General features: G+C 42.3%; 3 protein-coding genes across 5 annotated transcripts in view; 1 reads left to right on the top strand and 2 right to left on the bottom strand.

The window, feature by feature from the left end:
• The first annotated feature begins 815 nt into the window (after window positions 1-815).
• On the top strand, window positions 816-2,812 carry LOC121706925 (MKRN2 opposite strand protein). The gene is made up of 4 exons (XM_042089070.1): window positions 816-1,040; window positions 1,412-1,461; window positions 1,586-1,754; window positions 2,368-2,812. Exons 1-4 carry the CDS (start codon window positions 838-840, stop codon window positions 2,606-2,608), a joined length of 663 nt encoding a protein of 220 aa, XP_041945004.1. The 5' UTR covers window positions 816-837; the 3' UTR covers window positions 2,609-2,812.
• Window positions 2,813-4,291: 1,479 nt separating this feature from the next.
• On the bottom strand, window positions 4,292-9,344 carry tsen2 (TSEN2 tRNA splicing endonuclease subunit). Of its 2 annotated transcripts, none has more exons than XM_042090362.1 (11): window positions 8,758-9,344; window positions 8,591-8,657; window positions 8,390-8,429; window positions 7,697-8,267; window positions 7,460-7,537; window positions 6,606-6,656; window positions 6,373-6,511; window positions 5,665-5,701; window positions 5,330-5,441; window positions 4,879-4,968; window positions 4,292-4,684 (listed from the first exon to the last, which is right to left on the bottom strand). In XM_042090362.1, the coding sequence occupies exons 1-11, from the start codon at window positions 8,941-8,943 to the stop codon at window positions 4,625-4,627; spliced, it is 1,431 nt and encodes a 476-aa protein (XP_041946296.1). In that variant the 5' UTR covers window positions 8,944-9,344; the 3' UTR covers window positions 4,292-4,624. The 2 variants fall into 2 exon arrangements, with proteins under 2 accessions (XP_041946296.1, XP_041946297.1); XM_042090363.1 differs by having other exon boundaries at window positions 7,709-8,267; window positions 8,758-9,343.
• Window positions 9,345-16,744: 7,400 nt separating this feature from the next.
• Window positions 16,745-22,923, bottom strand: part of pparg (peroxisome proliferator-activated receptor gamma) — a 24,985-nt gene continuing 18,806 nt past the window's right edge. For both annotated transcript variants that reach the window (XM_042089567.1, XM_042089568.1), the window contains exons 5-7: window positions 21,749-21,948; window positions 19,419-19,905; window positions 16,745-17,932 (exon numbers count right to left, since the gene is read on the bottom strand). In XM_042089567.1, the coding sequence (XP_041945501.1) occupies window positions 17,685-17,932; window positions 19,419-19,905; window positions 21,749-21,948 (935 nt within the window). In that variant the 3' untranslated portion in view covers window positions 16,745-17,684. The remainder of the gene's footprint in view (window positions 17,933-19,418; window positions 19,906-21,748; window positions 21,949-22,923) is intronic.

Below are 22,923 nucleotides of genomic sequence, written 5' to 3'. Positions count from 1 at the left end.
CCGATACCAATTATTATAAAAAGGCTAAATATCGGCCCTAATAATCGGCCAAGCCGATAATTGGTCGACCCCTACACATAATACAGATGCACTGTCTGTTCTCAAAAGGCTCAGAATTGCATTTCAATGTGTCTTCTATCACACAGGGTAGGGTCGCTTTGTTCTGTCCATCTGCTGTTGTGGGGGTTAAGGATGAAAATCGTATTACATCATGCACAGGCTCTCTCCTGTGCTCTGATTGCTACTCATGCATAGCCTTCAATTGAACTAATTGAAAAAAGAAACACTAACTGTTTCTTATCTCTCCACTGAGCATGTCTTAATTAATCTTGTAATTAAAAGGAAATTGAATAGTTTTATAATATTGTGGAACATGTTTCTGGTTGATAAATTGCAATTAAACATTATTTAATTTATCCATTCATCCCTCGTTAGTGTATAATTTATTCATCATGTTGATGTGATTTATCTGAGCACACAATACCTTCTCTGAGACCTTTACATCTACTTTAAACTCTGGGTTGGATCACACTACAGAAAGCTGTTATAAAGCAAGATCCCATTCCCTGAACCCATTTAGTATTGTAACCGACCAGACAGTTTCCATAAAAAACACATGGCTGCTGCTCCCTCTTGGCATTAATACACAAATGGGTACTGCTACTCAGCAGGTATTGGGTTATGTGAAACCGGATAGGCTAATGGTTACAAATAAGGGTGTCTGTGAACGTCACACACATAGATACTACTAGATCACCCTCCACAGCCACTGGTGTGTGAAGGTATAGGAGCCAGCGTTATCGTTCCTGGACGTTGCTGTGTCCATGTGTGTTCTCCATGGATAAGAGTGTGGTGAGGTTCAGCCACTGCAACAAGGATATCTTTTGTTTCTTCGTGCCGGAGGAATGCCCCGAGTGTGGGCTCAGCTTCAGCGGCCGGAGGCTGGAGGAGGCACCCGTTAGCATACCTGACCCTTTCTGCAATGGACACACATCTCCATGCTCCTTCCTGGTGGCTCCAACAGATGAAAACAAACTCAGGTGGGTTGTTCAGTTACACATTATAGACCCTTTCAACAATAAAAACAAAAACAATGCTTGAACGTTCTATTTGGTTCCCAATCTACTTCCTCTGCATTAAGACAACATTTGGAATGTTAAAATGGAAGCCTTGTGGGGCCAACTATGATGCTGATAATGGAACTCTCTTGAAAGGGTCTATAATATTTATTTGTGGAAAATGTAAACAATTCTTGGAATTGTCTTAAGCATTTTTTGTTGACGTGGGGTTCTACATGTTACGCTCAGCTAGTGTTGTACACTACTTCCTCTTTAGAACATGATGCTGTGAGGGTTGGGTTCAGCTACTATTATGCAATTTGATTCCAATCTGATGCTTATTTCTAAAACAGAGATTTTGATGGAGGATTTGATCTTCATACAGGCATCACCAACACTAAGGGTATGAATTCATTCATGGCTGATATAATTGTATACATCAATATCAATTCATTCACAAGAGAAATGCACATAATGTGTTTTCATATTTGCTATGAAATCTTATATGATCTTTCTCTACAATGTAGGTGTGGTGTTTAACTATACCAAAGTCGGAGTGCGCAGAGATTACCAGGGCTGGGAGAGATGCATCAGCATTCCTCTGGTCCAGCCTGACATGTACAACCTCATAGACCAGTGGGATCAGTACCTGGAGAAGTTCTCCACTGCCCAGATGTGGGACCCGGTCTGGCAAAGGTACATTTGCAGTTTTTATTATTTATGTTTCTATATCTCTTGCTTATCAATTTTAGATCTGGTCATTTTAAAGCAGAAAACTACGATATCTGTCTTGATTCAGTTATGCTGATGATCAGATGTGTGCACAGATTGCTAGAAAGCTTTTCTTAAAGCAACATCAAAGAACTTTCCCTCTGTCGCACGCACGCTATTTGTTTATCCAGCACCGGCTTTGCAAATAACGATGTCCACAGACAAGGTAGAATATGTTGCTCGATTTATGAAAGTATGATGTATTGCGACATCAGATTTGATGGGGATCAATAAAGTATCTATCTATCTATCTATCTATCTATCTATATCAGATGCAAGTCAAATTTGTAGTTTCTTATGTCTCATTCCATCGAACTACAGATCCGCTACCCGATCTGGCAAACTTACATAGTGTGGTTATAGCCGATAGACGGCCGCAAAGCGAATGCAGAAGTGCCGTTCACCCTGTTACAAGTTGATGAACCACTGAAACGATTTTGGAAACATTATTTTAAGGTACAAAAAACTCTTTGGTGTTGCTTTAAAACACACACACACACACACACAAAAGTTGAGTATTTTTTGGTGTCTCTTACAGCTTTAATGAGGAGACCCACAACTGCTACAACTACACACTCATGTTCATAAACTGTGTGTTAGCAACTCAGGGCAAACGTGCCCTCAGCAAAGATGAGTTCACAAAGAGTTTTGTGCTTCCTCGGATAAAGCGGGCATCCAAATACACCACCCTCTGCAGAGAGATCTCCCAGAACCACTTCTATATCGTGGACAGTCCTCAGAAGAAGACCAGTGAGACAGATGCAGATTGCAAGACTTAATATTGGGAGGACTGTTATTGGGCACTCCATGCTGCTTTTATAATGCCATTTATGAACTTGACCCCATCAGGACCATAATGTTACAACCAGACTGACCAAGTGTGGAGTACATGTTTATCTGTGCCTATCCATATACAATAACTGGTTCATTATATCTGAATCCAATGACATAGACTCTTACTGTAGTGTTACAGACCTATTGGTAGAGGTGTACAATCCATGTCTTTCTGTGAAGATTTCCTGGAGTCAGAAAAAAGGTCTTACACACAACCAATTAAGAAAAGACTTCAGAGGACGCGCATCGACATCATTGTTATGTTACTCACTAGCAGATATGATAAAAAATGGAATATAATGCATCCCGCTGGCACAGCAGTATAAATAATTGAAATTGGGCTACAGCCACAGTTAAACAAACTGAAATGATTTTCACTCAATGAATCCTGGCCCTGCACGCACACCCTGTCTCACAGCAACAATAGGACAACATGAGCGTGACCAACCCAAATGACCTAAACTACAGATCCGCCTCAAGAGCTGCCTGCCTGATTAGCCATGTACAGTACATGTGGGGATCCCATTACCCACTAAGCGGTCTCACAATTAAAGCTGCAGGGGAGTTTTGGTCTAAAACTAGAGACTACCCAAAAGGCCATGCAAAAACTTTACCAACAGCCAAATGTGCACTAGTAACTGCTAATATGCTGAGACTGGCATCACCTGTTTAAAGATTTTCTTGCATTTTCATGGAGTGCTCCATCCAGGAACATTGAACTAATGCCTATGCAGGGGGGGCTAGAGGGAATGGCTGGACTTTCTGTTCTTTATATGCCCATATAAATGAAGATGACAATAACTGTAATAATATACCTAAAAAGTTGCAAATTATTGCATTGAGTTTAAAAAAAAAAAAAAAAAAAAAAAAACATACAGGCTGTGCTGTGACAGGTGTTCATTTAAGCTGCAGCAAAGACTTGTAAATGGTCTTCTGAGCATCTTACCTCCTGTTGCAAAAAACTGGCATTAGCCCCTCTCGCACTGAAGGGACTTTTGTCTGTGTTCAGTCTTCGATCCTGATTGGCTGCATTCGTGCTAACGAACAAATCAGACTGTGTAGTGGGCGGGACAATGCTCTTGACCACAGAGTAGCAAATTCAGGGAGTGAGAATAAATGAAGATTACAATAACTGTAATAATATACCTAAAAAGTTGCAAATTATTGCATTGAGTTTTGCAAAAAACTGGCATTAGCCCCTCTCGCACTGAAGGGACTTTTGCAGTTCCTAGCACCCCTTTTTACGCACATTTGGACAGCATGGGACCGGGGATTAAAGAGTTCCTCTGACAGCAGTTCCTATAACTATTTGAGCTCCTATTTTGTGGAAGGGTCTTTTCCCAGTGCATAAGAATCATGACTGATGTGCATGACAAGGCTCAGAAGTACCATTTTTAAACTTTTTTTTTTAATGCTTCCTGATATACCAAGCTTGTAGTTCGTCAATAACATCAGTAGCTAGTAACTAAATAGCAATGCTGTCGGTTTCATTACTTTATGTTCATGTAGTAATTGGGAACTCTGTTCTAGGGGGTAGCCTCTCCAGTTAGTAGTTAGTAAAACTGTTGTGTCCGAATGCACTATAATAAAGCTATGCAACATCCACAAATGTGCTCTACGGCGAAATATAGATGACGTTTGTACATTTATTCAGGAGAAAAGGATTGTACATCTCAAGTGACTGTTTAGCAGAGTATTCCAACAACAATTGGTCTCCAAACAATTAACGGAAAATCGGACTTCCAGATTCTTAAAACAGCTGCAACAAATGTTCATTGGCAAAAGAATGATTAAAGCAAATAAAGTCCACTCAACTGACAGAAAGTTGCAACATTTCTTCTAACGTCCATGTGGACTTTGGCCGTGTCTCAACTCTTGTAGAGGAGCTGCTCCACAGCTGTTGATTTGTTCTGACCGCCTTTGTAACAGTGACAGTAGTAATTCAGTCCACATCTATATGTCTAGATTTCATCTTGGTCGGTGCGCTCTCGTGAGGATATCCATCTGCTCAAAATAATCTCCTGAAACAACAACAGTGTATTAGTAAAGTACAGTACCTATAAAAAGTCTTCAGCCCCATGCTAAAGTTGACTAAAAAGAGGAATAAAAAAAAAAAAATCATCTTTTGGAAACTTTAGCATGGGGCTGAAGATTTTTTATAGATACTGTAAATCAAATAAACTACTGAAACAAGGAAAGAGCTATCAGATCTCACCTGCACTTTAATCTTCTTGATGCATTCTGGAGAGCAAAGCATCTCTTCAGCCATGTTCAACGGAATAACAACATAGCAAAACATCAGCTCCTGTAAAGCAGAGTACACTTAAGTACATGCCCCAATTCTACATTACACTGTATAATGAAAAATATATGTTCATTGTGCTATGTGTAGAATTCATTGTTATGTGTAAAACTATTTATTTTTCCATGCCATGGCTGCAGCCTTGCAGCACCTTCTGTAAAACACTGATGTCTGTATACATCTGTCCCTCAGAGTGATGCACAGTGCATTCCCCTAAAGTAATCAATTATGTGATTTTGCAGATTTGATAAAGGCTGTGCACTGTAACGTCGGTTGTTAATTTATCGGTTGTAAATTTATGAAGATCAGAGTGTGTGGCTACTCTGTTTTTAAAGATTTTGCAGACTGCCAGGTTGTGTCCTACCTTAGAGACATTACCAGTGATCCTGCTAAGGGCTGCCAGTGAGCGCCAGCTGAAAGGTCGCAGTGTTGCCCCCTTAAAGGACTCATCTACCCTCTCCACCACCACTGAGTAGCTGCACAGCAAAGGGACGTCAAAGAGAACATGGTCAGAGACACAGAGGTGTGAAGACAGTGGGGTCTGCTTAGAATCAGATAGTCAACGGGGGGGACTTCCAAACAATTGGATGACCTAAATCCTGAAAATGCCTCCATATTTTGTTATATACATACAGTATGCATTTGTTTGAAGTCCCACTTATGTCTTAACTTTCAAAATGATAAATGGGAGAAACCAACCTGGCATGATAAAAAGGTGGTCCTTTCCGGTAGAGCACTGCGGAAGACAAAACATTTACAGCTCTGGAAGATCACCAACCCAACAGACTGTAACTCTATTGGGCATCAGACAGACAGTGTCTTGTGTCACATGTGACCACGACTGGCTATTCCATACACAATGAGCACAGCTTGTGGTCAGACGCCAGGAGTCGGTCCCCCTGTCACGGTCATCATCTTAACAGCACTCAGGCAGGTGAGGAGCATGAGGAAGGCTGTGCTGTAGTACCGCTGAATAATTTAGCTGCCGCCGCTGAGTGTTACTTAAACCCTGGTGGAAAATCTCGCTCAGTGACTCTGGCCTGGCAAAGTTTGGCACCAGGAAAGAGAGAGAGCACATGATCGTCTAGTCAATAGAGTCAAAGACTTTCCATTGAACGTGAGCTGGCTCCAGGGTACGGGGCAAGGCCAGGTCATAAATGTTTCAGCTAGGGGGCCAGAGTTGTAGCAAGTGAATACATGGCAGAAGTTAGAAGATGGCAACCCTTTGGCTACGTGTTTAGGACTGTCACCTTGAAATACAAGATTTGTGTATGGAGTTGCCCCAGGAATACACATAACTGTTCTCATTTGAAAGACAGCATTAAAGATACTTATTTTGGAGAATGTGGCAGAAATTACACCCAAACAAGGTCACACAAATACAACATATTAAAAGTTGATGCTCACTGAAATCAGAACCGTATTTCACTCCTGTCTTAGGAATCCATCCTTTGGAGCGAAAATAATGGTAAGCCACATAGGTGGTCTCAAAGTTAGGCTGCATCGAACGAAACATTTCCCACATCTGGACAATTGACAGTGGTTCCTGCAAAATACAGCAGTGGCAGTTAAAAAGTACTAATATTATTATACACAGTAAATATGTTTTTTTTTTCCCTGAGAGGGGGATGGAAGATTACCTCATGGTCATAAATCGACAAGCAGCCCAAAGCATAGACCAGGAAGAATGCCTGAAACATGTATTGAACAAATGGACAAACACTTAAGTAAGTGGCTAAGATCTGCAATAACAATAGTTCACTTAGTACATCATAACCCCCCACTCAACATTTTTCTGCAGGGTGTAGGAGTGCAGGGTTCATTCGGGAAAACACTCCAAATTCATTAGGTTTAAAACAACACTGGCTATTCAACACAACTGAGCCCTTATAGGTGAACTTCACCATAGCATGACATAGAGCAGTGACAGGAAAAATGAAACAGTCCAAACTCCAAAGACTGATCTCAAAAGTGGTGTCAACAATAAAAACAAAAACAATGCTTGAACATTCTATTTGGTTCCCAATCTACTTCCTCTGCATTAAGATAACATATGGAATGTTAAAACGGAAGCCTTGTGGGGCCAACTATGATGCTTATAATGGAACTCTTGAAAGGGTCTATACTGATCTCAAAAGTGGTGATCCCTTGACTATCCCCCTCCAGCAGCTGCTCTTGGAAATGAAGCGAATAAATCCCACTCGTGGCCTGGAATAGAGATGTCAGCACGTTGGCACTGCGGGGAGGCCCGTTGTAACACTGCCACGCGGAGAGAAGGCACAGGAGGCCCAAAAGCTCGCCACTTTCACAGCCTTGTCAACTGTTTATGTTGGCCTGCGCCAAGGTTCTCTTCCCGCTACAAAACCAGCTGTGGCAATACAAGCTTAATTGGGCTTCTATTGTCTTTCCCCCCACACAAATTATTGCGGATACACAGTAAAAATAGTCAGCCAGAGTACTACAGATGATTAACAGTCGCCAGGGTTTGGCTCACCTCCTCCAAACTCAGCTGTAGGTATTCAGTAATCCTGAAGGGGTTAATTCGGCACACTAATTTCCCTGTGCCATTGGCCTGGAGGAAACAAACCATTGTTTTAAACACAATAGGTACATTTGTTTCTAGTCGACTGTTCACATAACATGACAAACTAACTCTCTTTTCGTGCTCTGATACTGTGGAAAGTAGCATGTGTAATATAATGAGTAAAATAGAGAGCACTGCAGTGCTTACACGTGTATTTACATTTCTCAGGCTTGATGTGGACTCCTCATTGTCATCCTGCTCCTCGACAAGAACATACTCAACACCCTGAACGCCAGCTTTGTTCTGGGTCGCAGCCTCCAGCTGACTGTCCCGCAGCCGACAGCCACAGTGGACGATCCAGTCGTCGTGCCTCAGACACCTGATTTGGGACAAGGTCTTCTGGTCTAGCTGCTTGGGCTCCTCTGGGTACAGACTGGCTAAGGGGTCGTGCACAGGGTTCCCTTGCCGTCGAGGCCTCTTAGCCTCAGGAGGGTTTTCACCTGCACCTTCATATGCATCGCTGAGACGTTCATTTCCAGAAGGTGCCTTTGATGAAGAATCAAGGAAATGTACAGTTGTGTCCAAGTATGACTCTGCGTTTTCCTGTCCATGAGGGCTGAGAGGGGTCTCTGCATGTCCATTTTCCTGATCCTTACCACTTTCTGTTACAAGGAATTCCACAGGCTGGGATAACCTTTCAAGGGTCTGATCGACAACCTCCTCTTCCAAACCTTGAGCCTGCAAAGCCTCCTGTGCCAATTGCACCTGTGTTTGATACCTAAAACATCAAAAAACAAATCTGGTTTATGAAAGAATTACAGCACTAGTTCACCTACAAAATGCATGTATGAGATATGTAGGCATATGAAGTACATGACAGTCCAAATTAGGCAAAAGCACCTGGAGTGGGAGATGATGGGGAGATAGAGGTCACCATGATCTACAAGGGCAAGCAGGAAAACTTTTAAAATCATACAATCAAGCGCATGTTTATAGTAGGCCTACATTTATGTTGATTCAAAGGCTCATTAACTTTATGTGAATCCAATTTATGTTAAATGTTTTTTGATTGTACACAACAAAAATAGGCCATGAACTCACTTTTCCACCGCTCAGACAGGCTATGTTCTGGTCTGCTTCTAGACAAAATGCCCTTGCCAAAGTAGCCCTGTGTCAAGAGTATGCAGTCTATTTACAACTGATGGTATGGCACGTATAAAACACAGGACAGCACTGGACAACACACATGGTATATTCTGCCGACCTACCTTACTGTACAGGGATTGTATATAGTCTGGATGCCTCACAATTACGTGATTATTGATAAGTTCGGCTTTGAATACAAGATGATGCCGGTGTGCCGCATCCTGATCGAATGTTAATACAGGCAGAGGCGCCTCATAAACTTCATAAACTCTTGCACGTCGTTTGGGAGCTTGAAAAACAGCTTCCATCAAAGCGCCACGAAGCTCTGCAACGACCTCTTTGGGATTATTGAGCAATTATAATGGTTAAAGATTTGCAGTCAATGGTGCATCTCCATGCCGATTAGTTGATCGTGATGCACGACAATCATTCACCCAGGAACTGACAGCAAACGAAAATGTGCCTACGGGTTAGGCTAGTAAGCTAATGAGAAGTAGGCTAACTAGCAGGACTGCAAACGAACCGAACAATAAAAACAAAAGTATAGGTACAAATGTACACTTGCCTAGACTTACATTACAGTAGCCTATCAGTAAAACTGCATGCGTGTGTGTATTCCCACAGCTGGAAACAGACTTGTGCGAGTCAACAAATTTCAAGCGTGTCACCGTGTGTGTTACCGCTATTCTTTCCCGTGGAGTGCAAAGAGGGACATTAGTTCCTGCATGTTTGCCTAATAGCTGAACATGGACCACAGGCTACTTATGCCGTTTAATTGATTGCTTGTTTTAATGAAAATAGCAAATTTCCATCTCATTAAGTCACCAATAAACCAAATAATGCACGTTATTATTCACGACGAATATTTGAGAGCAGGTTAAAGCTATATGGGCTGCCAAGTGGACATGGTTTAGGCCTACAAACAAAATATCTAATTTGTTCTAGTACAATTAATTACAGTAATTAATTTTCAAGTGGAATATAGCGTGTACGAAATCCAACAGCGACAAAATAGGCCAGGCTACAGAGATGACACTGTTCACCATCATGACCAGTAGAGGGAAATATCAAATAGGCTAACATTTGGACTAGAAGCACCTTTGTAAATCCAGATTGAAATGGCAACATTTTTTGGACAAAACCCAACAGTCAGAAAAATAAAACAAACAAATATGCAGTGTAAACAAGAAGGGTTTGTTCTACAAAAGTCACTTGTCAGGCTACATGTTTCCGTACATGTGTTTTATAGGTCTCCATCTCTGCCAGCCTTGTGCATCACCCAGTAGGGGGCAGATCTGGTACATTTGTCTGTCTGTCCATCTGTATGTGTGTCTGCTTGCAAAACTTAAGTAGGCCTATTTGTCTGATTTTCATCACATTTTTTAAAAATATACAAGATAGAGGGTCTTGGTCCTCCTTCATGATGACATCCAGATACAGGATCCCCCTCCGCAAGTTCTTTACTGTGAAAATTGCAGTTTGCAGTTGCCAAACTTCTTGTTTACTATTTTATTTTTGACCAGGGTTGCAATGACCTACCCATTAAGTACAGTCATTCTTGTTTATCTGTATTTTGCAAAACCTAGTTATTGACTATACTTTTTGAACCAAAACTTTTTTACACGCTGACACAAATCTGATTTTTAGCTTTTATGCTGTGCTGGAGTCATAGCAATAGGGCACGGGACTGGCATTTGGCACAAACGCACTAGGGGTTTTTGTGTGCATCTAGGGCCTAGTCCACACGTACCAAACCGATCTTTTTTTCCTCCGTCTTCCCTGGAACCGTATCAAGAATATTTGCGTTCAAACGGATCCATCTCAACACGACTCAACACGTTACTTCATACCCCAGGCCTATAGGTGGCACTGTTTCTTTACAGAAATTGACCAAAACTTGCGCTTTACAAACAGACAGAATAGGCTACAACGAAATGGCTAGTGCAAGGAAACCAGAATTGTTTGTGTGGACTGATGGTGAACTGTCAACTGTAAAACTAATAAACTTTATTTTACTGTTTGTGAAGGGTGCAGTCCCGTCCTTTATTTGGCTAACGCAGGTAGGCCTACTAATCACCTTTAGTTTCTTTGGTTGTAGGATAGTCCGTGATTCACATTAGTTTTGGCTATCACCGCAATTAGGCTACTAAACGCAAGGCTTACCCAAGTTCTAGGCTATTCTGTCGCCACATTTATAATATTGCTATAAAACCTTCGTTAGTAACAGTCAATACTTTTGCCTGCATCAAATCGCGCATTTGCATTCAGTGTGCTACCATCGGCTTAACGTGAGTTCTAAGCGTCTTTGTATACTTATATCTGATTTCACTCGACTGTGAATGCATGTATATATGTTGTAAGACATGTAAAATAAATGAATGACACTGGCACTACGCACAAATTAATAGCCTAAACTTACACCGCACTTTCCTAATAACTTAAGTTCTCTCGCGTCACTGACCGTAGCTAGAATGCATAAAAAAACACCGGGAAAAACAGTGTTCAGTCCACCAAGTCATAAGCTATCGGCGCTGCGCAGCACCAGTTGTGATATTTATCTTACGGAGTGTAATCGTAGGTAATGTCATGTATGAAAACTAGTATTGTTAGGCAATACTTTAAGTGCAAGTCCAGGGCAGCTGAGGTGTGGCGATGACATCATCGATACGCAAGCAGGATGTGCGGTTTCGCTGTCTAAACGAATTCAAACGGGCTACGGTTTCAGATTTTTCCACTCTGGGGGCCTGTCCACACGGAGACGCTTTTTAGGTTAAACGCAGAGGTTTTGCTTCGTCTTGGCCGAGCGTCCAAACGAATCCTGTAAACGCACTGCCCGAAGCCGCACTTTTCTGAAACCTGGTCCCAGAGTGGAAAAATCTGAAACCGTAGCCCATTTGAATTCATTGAATTCACTGCTCACCCCTGACGGGGAAGGACCTGGAAAAGGTGGTCTAAAAATTGTCTGTTCCCTCAACACTCTGGATGGCTAGCCGCAGCCATCGGAGCATCCCCTACTGCGGCCGAAAAACCAAAAAGAATATTCATCTGAACATTGCCACCTGGAATGTCCGCACCCTACTGGACATGCCTATAGCATCCAACAGACCTTGCCGAAGGACAGCTCTTGTAGCCCTTGAGCTTGCAAGATACAACATAGACATTGCAGCCCTCAGTGAGACCAGGTTACATGGCGAGGATTCCCTGACGGAAGTAGGTGCAGGCTACACCTTCTTCTGGAAAGGGGTTCCCGAAGGCATGCGTCGTATCCACGGTGTGGGTTTTGCTGTGAAAACCAAGCTGCTGCAGAAAATTCCGGAATCCCCTGTGGGCATCAGTGAGCGCCGATGACATGGCACATTCCTCTTACCAAGAAGCGCTTTGCCACACTCATCAGTGCTTATGCACCAACCCTGGATGCAGATAACAACACAAAAGAAGATTTCTACCATCGTCTTGATGAAGTTATCCAGAAAGTCCCAGCCGCCGACAAACTCCTTCTTATGGGTGACTTTAATGCACGAGTGGGAAATGAGCATCTCATCTGGAAGAAGGTCATTGGTCAGCATGGAGTAGGAAAAATGAACAACAATGGGCACCGCCTACTATCCCTCTGTGCAGAGCATGAGTTGCTTATCACTAATAGCACCTTCCAAATGAAAAAACATCGCAAAACTACCTGGCAACATCCCAGATCTAAACACTGGCACCTTTTGGACTACATTATTGTTCGCCAAAAGGACAGACAGGATGTGATGATCACTAGAGCCATGCAGGGAGCAGAGTGCTGGACTGAGCACCGCATGGTCAGATCCAAACTACGCCTGGTCATCCCACCTTGCTGTCCCAAGACGGCCCCAAAGACTAGAAGACTAAACATCGCCGCTCTCTCCAACCCAGACACCATTGATGACCTCCGTCGCCACCTTGCATGCAACCTCTCTCATGTCCCAGAGGAAGCTGATGCCAAAGACTGGCCAGTTCTATCTGCCGCCATCCACTCTGCCGCCTCAACAGCCCTTGGCACCAAGGTCAGAAAACATCAGGACTGGTTTGACAACAACTCTTCTTATATCCATTTGACTCTGCAAGAAAAACAGCAGGCCCACAAAGCCCTGCTCTCCAACCCACAATCCTCCATGCTAAAAGCCAACTACACCAAGGCTAGAGCCAAAGCACAGCTGTCACTAAGGGCCATGGAAGACACCTGGTGGCTGGAGAAAGCAAAAGAAATTCAACATCTTGCTGACTGTAGTGACACGCATGGCTTCTATGATGCCATCAAAGCTCTCCATGGACCAAGGAAGCAAACCCTCACTCCTGTTAGGAGACAGCCTCCTGAAGGACCGCCAAGAGATCCTTGAGCGCTGGGCCGAACATTTTAATGGTCTCCTCAATCACAGCAACCCTGCAGACCCCAACATCCTTGACAAGGCGCCTGTTATGCCACAGATTCAACACTTGGACAGCCCTCCTGACTTCGGAGAAACATCCAAGGCGATCAGGAGCCTGAAAAATAACAAAAGCCCAGGACCCGATGGTATTCCAGCGGAGGTGTTCAAACATGGGGGCTACCTCCTCACACGCCGCTTACACCTCTTGATCACCAAAACCTGGCAGTCTGAGAATGTACCCCAGGACTGGAAGGATGCCAACATCATCGTTCTCTATAAGCAGAAAGGGGACAGAGCAGACTGTGGCAACAGTCGAGGAATTTCGCTCCTCTCCACAGCAGGCAAAGTCCTTGCAAAGATCATGCTCTCCCGACTTGTCGAGTACATCTCAGAACTTACTCTCCCTGAAACACAGTGTGGCTTCCGTAAGTGCAGGTCCACAACTGACATGATCTTTGCTCTACGGCAGCTACTTGAGAAAAGCAGAGAGCAGCGCAGAGACCTCTACATCACCTTCATCGACCTCAGCAAAGCCTTTGACACCATTAACCGTGACATGCTCTGGGAACAACTTGGCAAACTTGGTGTACCACCCAAGTTCCTCTCCATTCTGCAACAATTGCACGATGGCATGCAAGCCAGAGTTGTTATGGGAGGGCTTCAGTCTGATCCCTTTAAGGTCAATGTTGGGGTGAAGCAAGGCTGTGTCCTGGCACCAGTACTGTTCAATCTCCTCCTCACAGCAATCACCCGACTGTTCCACCGCGCCCTGCAGCACAAAGATGGTATAGACCTGGAATACCGCCTTGATGGCAACCTCTTCAACATCCGGCGGCTCCAAGCTCAGACAAAATCAACCTGCCACATCCACGAGCTCCTGTATGCAGATGACTGTGCTGTCTTGGCACACAGCCCAGAATCCATGCAGCATGCCCTGGACACCATCTCAGCGTTGTATCAGTCCTTTGGTCTTCAAGTAAACACCAAGAAGACAGAGGTCATGGCGCAACTCTGTACCAAATCTCCTTCACATGTTGGCTTCCACATCAATGGCAGTCCACTCAGTCTTGTTGACCATTTTACATACCTGGGCTCCACACTCTCTGCAGATTCCACCCTTGACAGTGAAATCCACCATCGGATCAACAAAGCCTCATCAGCCTTTGGGCGCCTTAGGAAGAGAGTATTCGGCAACAACAACCTAAAAATCAGTACCAAAGTAGCTGTCTATAATGCAGTCTGTGTCACCACCCTACTCTATGGGGCAGAAACATGGACGCCGTATAGACGCCACATAAACATCCTGGAGATGTTTCACATCAGATGCCTCCAAAAAATACTCAACCTGTCCTGGGAGGACCGCATCCCCCATACTGACATTCTGACTGCGACTGGCACCACCAGCATGGAAGCAGCTCTGGCCAAAAGGCATTTACGTTGGGTTGGCCACACCATTCGCATGCCTGGCTATCGCGTCCCACACCAAGTCCTTTATGGACAGTTGCTCAACTCCAAGCGGGCCGCTGGTGGCCAGAAGAGACGATACAAGGACTTTACCAAAGAACTCTTGAAGCGCTGCAACGTCAACCCTGGCCAGCTCGAGGCAATAGCATCCAACAGACCAGCCTGGAGAGCCACGTGCAACAAAGCAGCTGAGCAAATCAACGACACCTTCATCCAAAGGAGGACCGCAAGACGTGCCCAACGACACCGGCAGGCAGACCCCACCTCCCAATCATCAGGACATACCTGCTCCATCTGTGGAAGAGTGTGCGGCTCCAAAATCGGCCTCCATAGCCACGTGAGGTGGCATCAACGCCAACAACGTTGACCAATCACCCCCCCTCCCAACCCCCTGGAACAAGCGTCATCATCGGAAACGATGGACAGCTAACCGTATGCGTGAGTGTGTGTGTGTGTGTGTGTATTGCCGATTTAACACCAATATATGCTGTTGTGTCTTGAACATTTGGGCACTCTACATGGGAATACATACAGTATGAATGAACACAACAGATATGGTGGGGGGGGGGGGGGGGGATCAGATTGATCAGAATTAATTAATCTAAAAGCAATATAGGGAAATTTAATCCTCTTTTTTCCTCGTTTTCTCAAGCACAAAAGGATGCAACTGTCTCACCAGTTGGTAGAAAATCAGATGGAAGGAAAACTGACTTGGATAGCTAGACAGACTTGCACAACACACACACAGTCAAGCTGATGGTTTACTCAACAGTTTCTCAGAAACATTCTATGTCTTTCCTCTTGCGAGAAACTCCATGTGCCAACTTACTTCATGGAGACAAATACAGCTGGTAGACACAAAGCTTTGTGATAAAGATTTTTAAATTCAGTATGCAAATGTACCATTGTATAATATTTAATTTTCAGAATACACTTGGATGAATTTTAGTTTTAAAAGAACAAAACATATATTTTTGTTGTAATATTTGATTAATGAGCCTACGTTTCCAAAATATTTGTCCTCATGGCAAAGAGCAACAGAAAGTGAGAAAAAGAAAGCATGAAACAACATTAGAGGGAGCATTTTTGACCTCTTAAACCCCTCCACTCCCCATCACCCCACAATGGCAGGTGCCTCCTGTCAGTGGCAAGCCTTATTCATGACTGAAATTCCTATGCCTTCTTCAAACAATGAGGACAAGCCCAAGCTGCTGCTTTTTAAGGGCCCACAAATATACAGAAAATAATTTCCCCCACCGAATGCTGTCTTTGGCTCAAGTCCTTTATGTCTTTTTATAAAGCCGGAAAATTTATTTTTTGCAATTATTTGGCAGAGCCAGCAAAAGAGTCTTGGCAGGATATGGTCACCGGAGAATTGGTAGTAACAAAGTAAGGATATGCTGACATAACATAAAAAAACACATTTAATCATCATCATCCTCAAAGCAGACTCCAGAATACCCACCTGCCAATCCTTTAGCGTGATTGCCTGGCCAATGCTTTCTCTGTCCCCTTTTCCTTTCACATCTGAATAGAACCACCACCCCCAGTCCGTCTATCAGCAAGATTTACAAGTTTATGAAATCAATTTGAATGGAGAGTGAAGCAAACTCTCTCAAAAGGTTAACTTTTCCCATCTGTGCAAGATGGGGATTTGAAGTACTTTGGAGTTAAGTCACAGTTATGAATAATGCAGTGATGTATCTCATGGGAAGTGAATTTATGTAGCTGACTTAGATATGATTCTCAGCTTCATGATGATGAACAGAGTTACATTAATTCCTAATAGTAACAGCATTTCCCATAGGAAGGAGCTTAACATTGAGTGAGGGTCAGGAACTTACTTTCCTTTCAGTGAGCCAGTATGTTTCAAAGAGTAACGGCTACACCAAACTGGATTAAACTATCAAAGACTTCTGTGCCCGAAACCAAATTTGTCCTCTTTACACCTGGTAAGTGTATTGTCATCTAGCAGATATCCATCTCTTGAGTCAGTTCAACTCAGTTCATGTTTTGCAATCACAACAGGGTGTGTTTCTTGTAGCACGCAATAATCTATGACGTAATGACAGCCAAATAGGTTTGCATGTTCTTGGATTGCACGGAGCTTGCCATGGTTGCATTGAGTAGGTAGCTGAACAAGTAATACCATAGGGAAATAGTTTGACAAGGTTTGGCTGGATTATGACAACTGGCTGCTTCACCCAATAACTAATTGCTGAGGAGTGTTTCCAAGAGGAAATTTACACAAAACTTTATGAAATGTTTTTACTGTATAAATTTAAACATAAATTCCCAATATGAACTTATATAACTAAAATGATATCTTATGAGGGATTTAGATATCCCTACAAATAAAAGAACACAAACCTTTAGAAGGCACAGTTATGTATTTCCCTTTCAATTCACCAAGGCACAAAGACTCAAAATCATTTAATCAATCAGTGCTAGATAGCTAGAAATATATTTTTGCTGGTTGAGTGACACCTCAAAAGAGATACATTATTCAAGATGTCATATATGAGATACATTCTATGAATTATGATGCACCTTGAGATCTTGATTAAATGAAAAAAATCAAATTGGACAAAGCAAAAATTACATGTATATACACAGTTTGAAGATATAAAGAGTCCTAAGAACATTCACAGTGACATTTTCCCTTGTTTCAACACAATCCTGTATATTCACTTCCTTAGTAACACTTAACAGAAAACTACCTGACATAGCCAACATGGATTTTCCACAAATATGGTAAAACAACAGACCATGGCGAAACATGGTAATTCATTCAACACTCTGTGACCTAATACTATTGATACATACACATCTCTATTATGTTACCATGAACATATAACTGTTTCCTGAAGGTAAACAGCCATGTGTATAATTTTACAGTTAAGATTCTTAGCTGTTTAGATTGGTTTCAAGACATTTATCACTCATGCAGTTATCAAAGCAATTGTATCAATACAAAAAAGTCAGCACAAGTCTCACAGAAGCATTCAAATGAAATCATCATTCTTTCTCAAACATCGTCAGTCCCTGGACCAACCCCATGACCGAGAGCAGATCACCTGCCTGTCATCCAGTGCGAGAACTCAAGTCACAGCTCTCCACAGCTGCCACCAAAAGGCACGAACGGAGCTACAGACGTGGCATCACATCATACATCATTTTTGCTTATGTTTTTCCTAGTACAAGTCTCTCATGATCTCCTGGAGAAGTGGGTGCACACAGATGTCCACTTCTGACGTTTTAATCATTCCAAGCAATTGCACATGATCAGACACCATCTGCCGGAGGTCCGTCATCTTCTGCAGCAGCTTAGCGAAAAGCTGCAGGGAGTCAGGGTGGTTCATCTTCAGCTGGAGCTCTAGAGAGTGGAGCACAGTCTCCTGCAGGTCCTCGATAGGCTTGACGTTGAGCAGGCCAGGACGATCTGCGTCAGGAGAAGAAAAGGGGAAAGACCGTCTTAAAATAACACAATTAATACATTTTCCCTTTTGTCGCTTTTCAACGTACTGGGTGTCCATTAAGGGCTAAGGAGGTACACAATTGGTCTGAAACCGTCAACCGTCTGAAACCGTCATGCTCTTACCTGTGACAGCATGACATAGTACATGCAAAACCAGGCATCAGACACGGCACACATGCCAGTGTCAGAGACTCTGTTCTCCTTATCGTAAGCCAGTATGGCAAAGAAATGAGTTTGAAGCCATTATTTTATGGTCAAATAACTACATTGATTACAAAAATGTTTGTAATTGAGTTTGAGATTGTGCATGAGTCATGTGAATGGCAGCCCTATCTAGTGGTGGAACAGTTGACTTGAACACTGCAGTAGACAGAAATCACACATAAAGAAGGCCCATTCTATTGTCTGTATTTCTTGTCATCTTTTGTACTTGAGAGTTAATTTTTCACAAGCTTTCGTGCGATGGCCTTATCAATAATCAAGTCAAAGTTCAAGGTTGTGATGTTATTAAATGACCACAAAATGCTAAGCAATAAATCTCTTTGTGATAACCATTTTACAAACCAGTCTAGACTGGCTACAGACAACACAGGTGGTTAACACTGTTTACACATTTCGGTAGCACTGGTGTACTACAGACTGATATTGAGGTTACATGTGAACTTACATCAAGTTATTATGAAGAGTTTGCTTCCAAAACGCTACATCCTCTATTTTAATGAATTTTCATAAATCATTTGTTTCCATTTTGTACTTTTTGTAATTTCAGTGGAAATGTAGTTGGGTATTGTTATTTGATTTATCTTTACTCAATCAAAACAACAGCACTGACATTTTATTGATATTACCTGAAATACACAATTAAATAACATGACTTATTTAAGTTTTCAAAAATGGATTTATAGCATTTTGGAACCAATTTCTTCATATTTAGATAAGAGCCATGTGCTTATGATTTGTCTGATAAGCTTGAAAAATGTTGGAAGGTAATGCTATCTACAAACCCTGACATTAGCTGGTCTTGTGATCTGGACCACACTTTATCTCACACAAGGAGGCTGATACGACAAGAATGACTAAGCAGTAATCATGTTGTTGAGTAGATGCAGCTTATTCAGATTCTCAGACAGCTATAGCCTAGTGAATGGCTGACTAAATGAAACAAGCTAGTCTTGTCATATTTTAGTGGTCTTTAAAGAACTAGGGCCTGTCAAAAAAAGAAAACCAAACCCCTCTGGTCATAAAGCTTTTATGACATTTTATGAATGAATTCATAAATACATATTCATTCAAATTCATTCATACAATTTTATGGGATCACTTATGTTGATTAATTGGCAAACTGCAAAACTGAACTTGCCACACTGAATCAATCATATAAGATAATACAGTGTGGTGTAAGATTCTGATACTTAACATAAAATTCCTCTGTCCACCCCCAACGTCTCACCTCCACTGAGAATGACAACAGCAAGGAAGAGTGCCATGTCACTGTCGTCCAACTCCAACGTGTTGAACTTCAAGGCGAACTCAAACTTGGGCTCCATCATCTGACAGAAGGGCTTGCGCAAGCTTTTGACGAACTCGCGCGTCATGAAGATCTGGCCATAGGCAATCAGTGTGCCGTCCTTGTTCATGAGTGGAGACATCATGATGATGAGCACCTCGATGACTCCGTACTTCAGCAGCGTCACCTGGTCATTCAGGTCCAGCTCCATGAAGCCCGGGATGCTCTTGGCAAACTCGGTGACCTCGCGGACGGCCTCAGCTGATCGTGATTGACAGCGTTCAAAGAAGCGCAACTCCACTGAATCAACTGTGTCTCCAGGTAACAGGCCCAAGTCAGGCTGAGGACCGGTCAAAGGGAACCGGATCTGTTGGCTATTGATGTACTGCTCACCCTCGATAAGGGAGCGCATGTCATGGATCACAAAGGGCTATGTGTGAAAGAGACAAAGAGACACAGGGGGAAAGAAATCAGAAACCACACAATGGCAGAAATCAGAAATCAATTCCTTTTTCTAGTGTTGCTCCGATATCTACATTTATGTGTTCTTGAGCATGTTCTTCACTGTTGTTGGTAAGTGCTTAATACAGTGTATACGCTCATGTTTGAAAAGTTGAGTCATGCCGCAAATGTCTATGTTTTTTGTTGAAAGTTATACAAGAATTGTTCTATTCATTTTGAATTCATAAATCAATGAATTCTCCATTTCAAAAGTCTTTAGTTTTTAAGATATCTAGAGGATATCACTCACTTCATATCTCAGAGGTGTTTTATTCACAATAAATTTGCACAGCGTCTATGCAAATCTGGTGGTTGTACTTGCAATGACGTCCTGGTTCCTTAACACATTTTTGGGTTTGCATAACTCATTAACATACTCTAGGCCTCATATAACCTTATACCTTGTGTAGTTTTACTTCTACGGAAGGTATGGGCTACATCATAGAATTGAACTTTAAGAAAGCCAGAGTCTTTGATAAAGAAGTAGCATCAAAAATGTTTCGAGTGAAAGTGAGTCTACACTAAAGTAATAATTTCTGCAGCCTTAAATGAATAATCAATTTAAAATATGTGGTTTCTGGAATTTCTTCTCAATATTACCTGTAGGAATTTATTTGCCATTTAAATTGCATGCCACCTTAATGAATATGCATATATTTTTTCAAAAACTTTTGAGCCCTACATGCAATGTAATAATGTCAGCAGAGTACATGCCAGCCTGTGCATGTACTACAGTTAGAGTAGGCCTTCCAAACAATTTTACAACTCCCATAGACAGCCATTGTAAAGGTGTCATTCAGAGTTTACTGGGAGTGGCCCTGCAGGTTAAGAATTGAGAAGACTCCAAAGCAGCGTGTGTTTACTTTGGTTAGTAAAAGAAAGCAACTATTTTTTTTCTGCTTTTAAATCCAAAGGGTGACATTTTTGCTCTTTTACTTTTTTCCTCTGTGAGCAGCCCTGCCTATATTTTCTCTTCTTACAATAGCTTGTTAAATGAATTAATATCATATTGCACGCAAAGTGGCCATGCTGTCTTCAAAAAGATTAATTGACTTTCCTTGAAACAATATATCATCCAAAGAAAATAAAATAAATCTAAGCCAACGCTGATTCAGTTTCACTGAAGCTGAACAACATGAGAAAGCCCATTTTTGAAAGCACTCTGTCTGCCACTCTACAGCTGTCCTGTGCTAGCGCTTTGTTTATCTAAAAGCATTGAGCAGTTGTTGGAATATGACCATGTTTTCGGCCTTTTAAAGTATACAGTAAATGATAAGTGATTAGTATCCACTAGTGGTTCCATACGTACTAGTCTAAATATACTAAAACAATTAGTTTACCACTAACCACTTACCAAAACTAATTTTTTTTTTTGCCACACCCACTACATATTATCATAATCCTGTATTTCTGTCTCCTTCTCATCTGATTGTTCTCTGATTGTTTCTCGCCAGGCCTTTGCTAATGTGTGCTACATAGAACAAACAGTAGAGTTCATGGAAAAGTTGTGAGCTCTAGGTGTATCCTGATGTAAGCATCACGTGTGAATGTTTCTCCATGCTGCAAGCAATCATCGAGTGAAAGTTTCATTAGGACATGTTGAGGGTTGGAAATACTGGTGTATTAACAATTGTTTGTTTATCCTATTTTATATCCTAGTAGTTTGAAGTTCTAAAGCCTAAATGAGTCTGTTTTTTTAAGTGTAACTCCAGAGAGAGAGAGAGAGAGAGAAAGAGAGAGAGAGAGAGGGGAAAAGTGAAGCTTTGACTCACAGAGCTGTCGCTGCTTTTGCCTGAGAGGATAGCCCTGGCCTTGGCTTTGGTGAGGGGGAAGTACTTGAGATAGGACTCATATAAATGCTTGGCCAGGGCCCGCAGGTCAGCTGACTCTGGGTGCATGTGGTCCATGTCAGCCGAGACCTCCGCCAAGAGCTTCTCCTTCTCCGCCTGGGGCATGCGGCCAAAGCGAATGGCTGGGAAAAAGCAAACAGACAAACACTTCTTTAAAAAAAGTGAAATGAATTACAAAAAAGAGAAAAAGGCAAAAAAAGCCCCAGGCTAGGTCTTTGCTCATAACTCAGAAGTGCGTGGAGGAGTGAGTGGGATGGAAACTGGGAGAGGCCAACGGGCTGGTTTGGAAATCAACGTCACCATGAGAGCTTGAGAAATGTCCAAACTGCCAACTGGAAAATGTCTTTATTTCTTTAAACAAGTGCTCCCACTCCTTGATGATCACAATGAAAGCTGACACACCACTAAAAATAAATACTGACCGTTGAGAAACATTTTATGACACATTTGGACACGAGGAAGTCCGATTCATGTCATCATTTTCTCCTGATAGCAGTAAAATATTAATTAAGATCAATACATTTCTAGCCTATACAACGTATATTAGCTAATCAGAATGATAATACAATGGAAAACATAGGTAGAAAAGTCAAAGCCTATTGCTTTCCTATAGTTTCCATGATTGCTGGACTCTCCAAACACAGGACAAGACAACACAAAATGCAAAGAAAAACCCAAAACCAGTAAGATTATAGTTCAACAGCTTCAACAGTTCTCCAGTCTGGCATGTCCTCAACCAGTACTATTTGATTTGATGATAACATGTGACATGCTGACAGGTCTGGTGTTTGTTTTGGAATGTAAAGGACACGTTAAGGTTGTATATATGACACATTTGGGCAGTCGTAGCCTACTGGTTAGCGCTTCGGAGGGTTGTTGGTTCGAACCCTGACCAGTAGGCACGGCTGAAGTGCCCTTGAGCAGACTTAACCCCAGACTTAACTGCTCCCCAAGCGCCACTGTTTTTACAGGCAGCTCACTACGCCGGGATTAGTGTGTGCTTCACCTCACTGTGTGTTCACTGTGTGCTGAGTGTGTTTCACTAATTCACGGATTGGGATAAATACAGAGACCAAATTTCCCTCACGGGATCAAAA

Source organism: Alosa sapidissima, chromosome 4 (genome assembly GCF_018492685.1).
Source record: "Alosa sapidissima isolate fAloSap1 chromosome 4, fAloSap1.pri, whole genome shotgun sequence".
In the NCBI taxonomy this organism is placed as follows: Eukaryota; Metazoa; Chordata; class Actinopteri; order Clupeiformes; family Clupeidae; genus Alosa; species Alosa sapidissima.
Note: the sequence above shows the minus strand (reverse complement) of the source record. Positions and strands in the feature narration are given on the sequence as shown.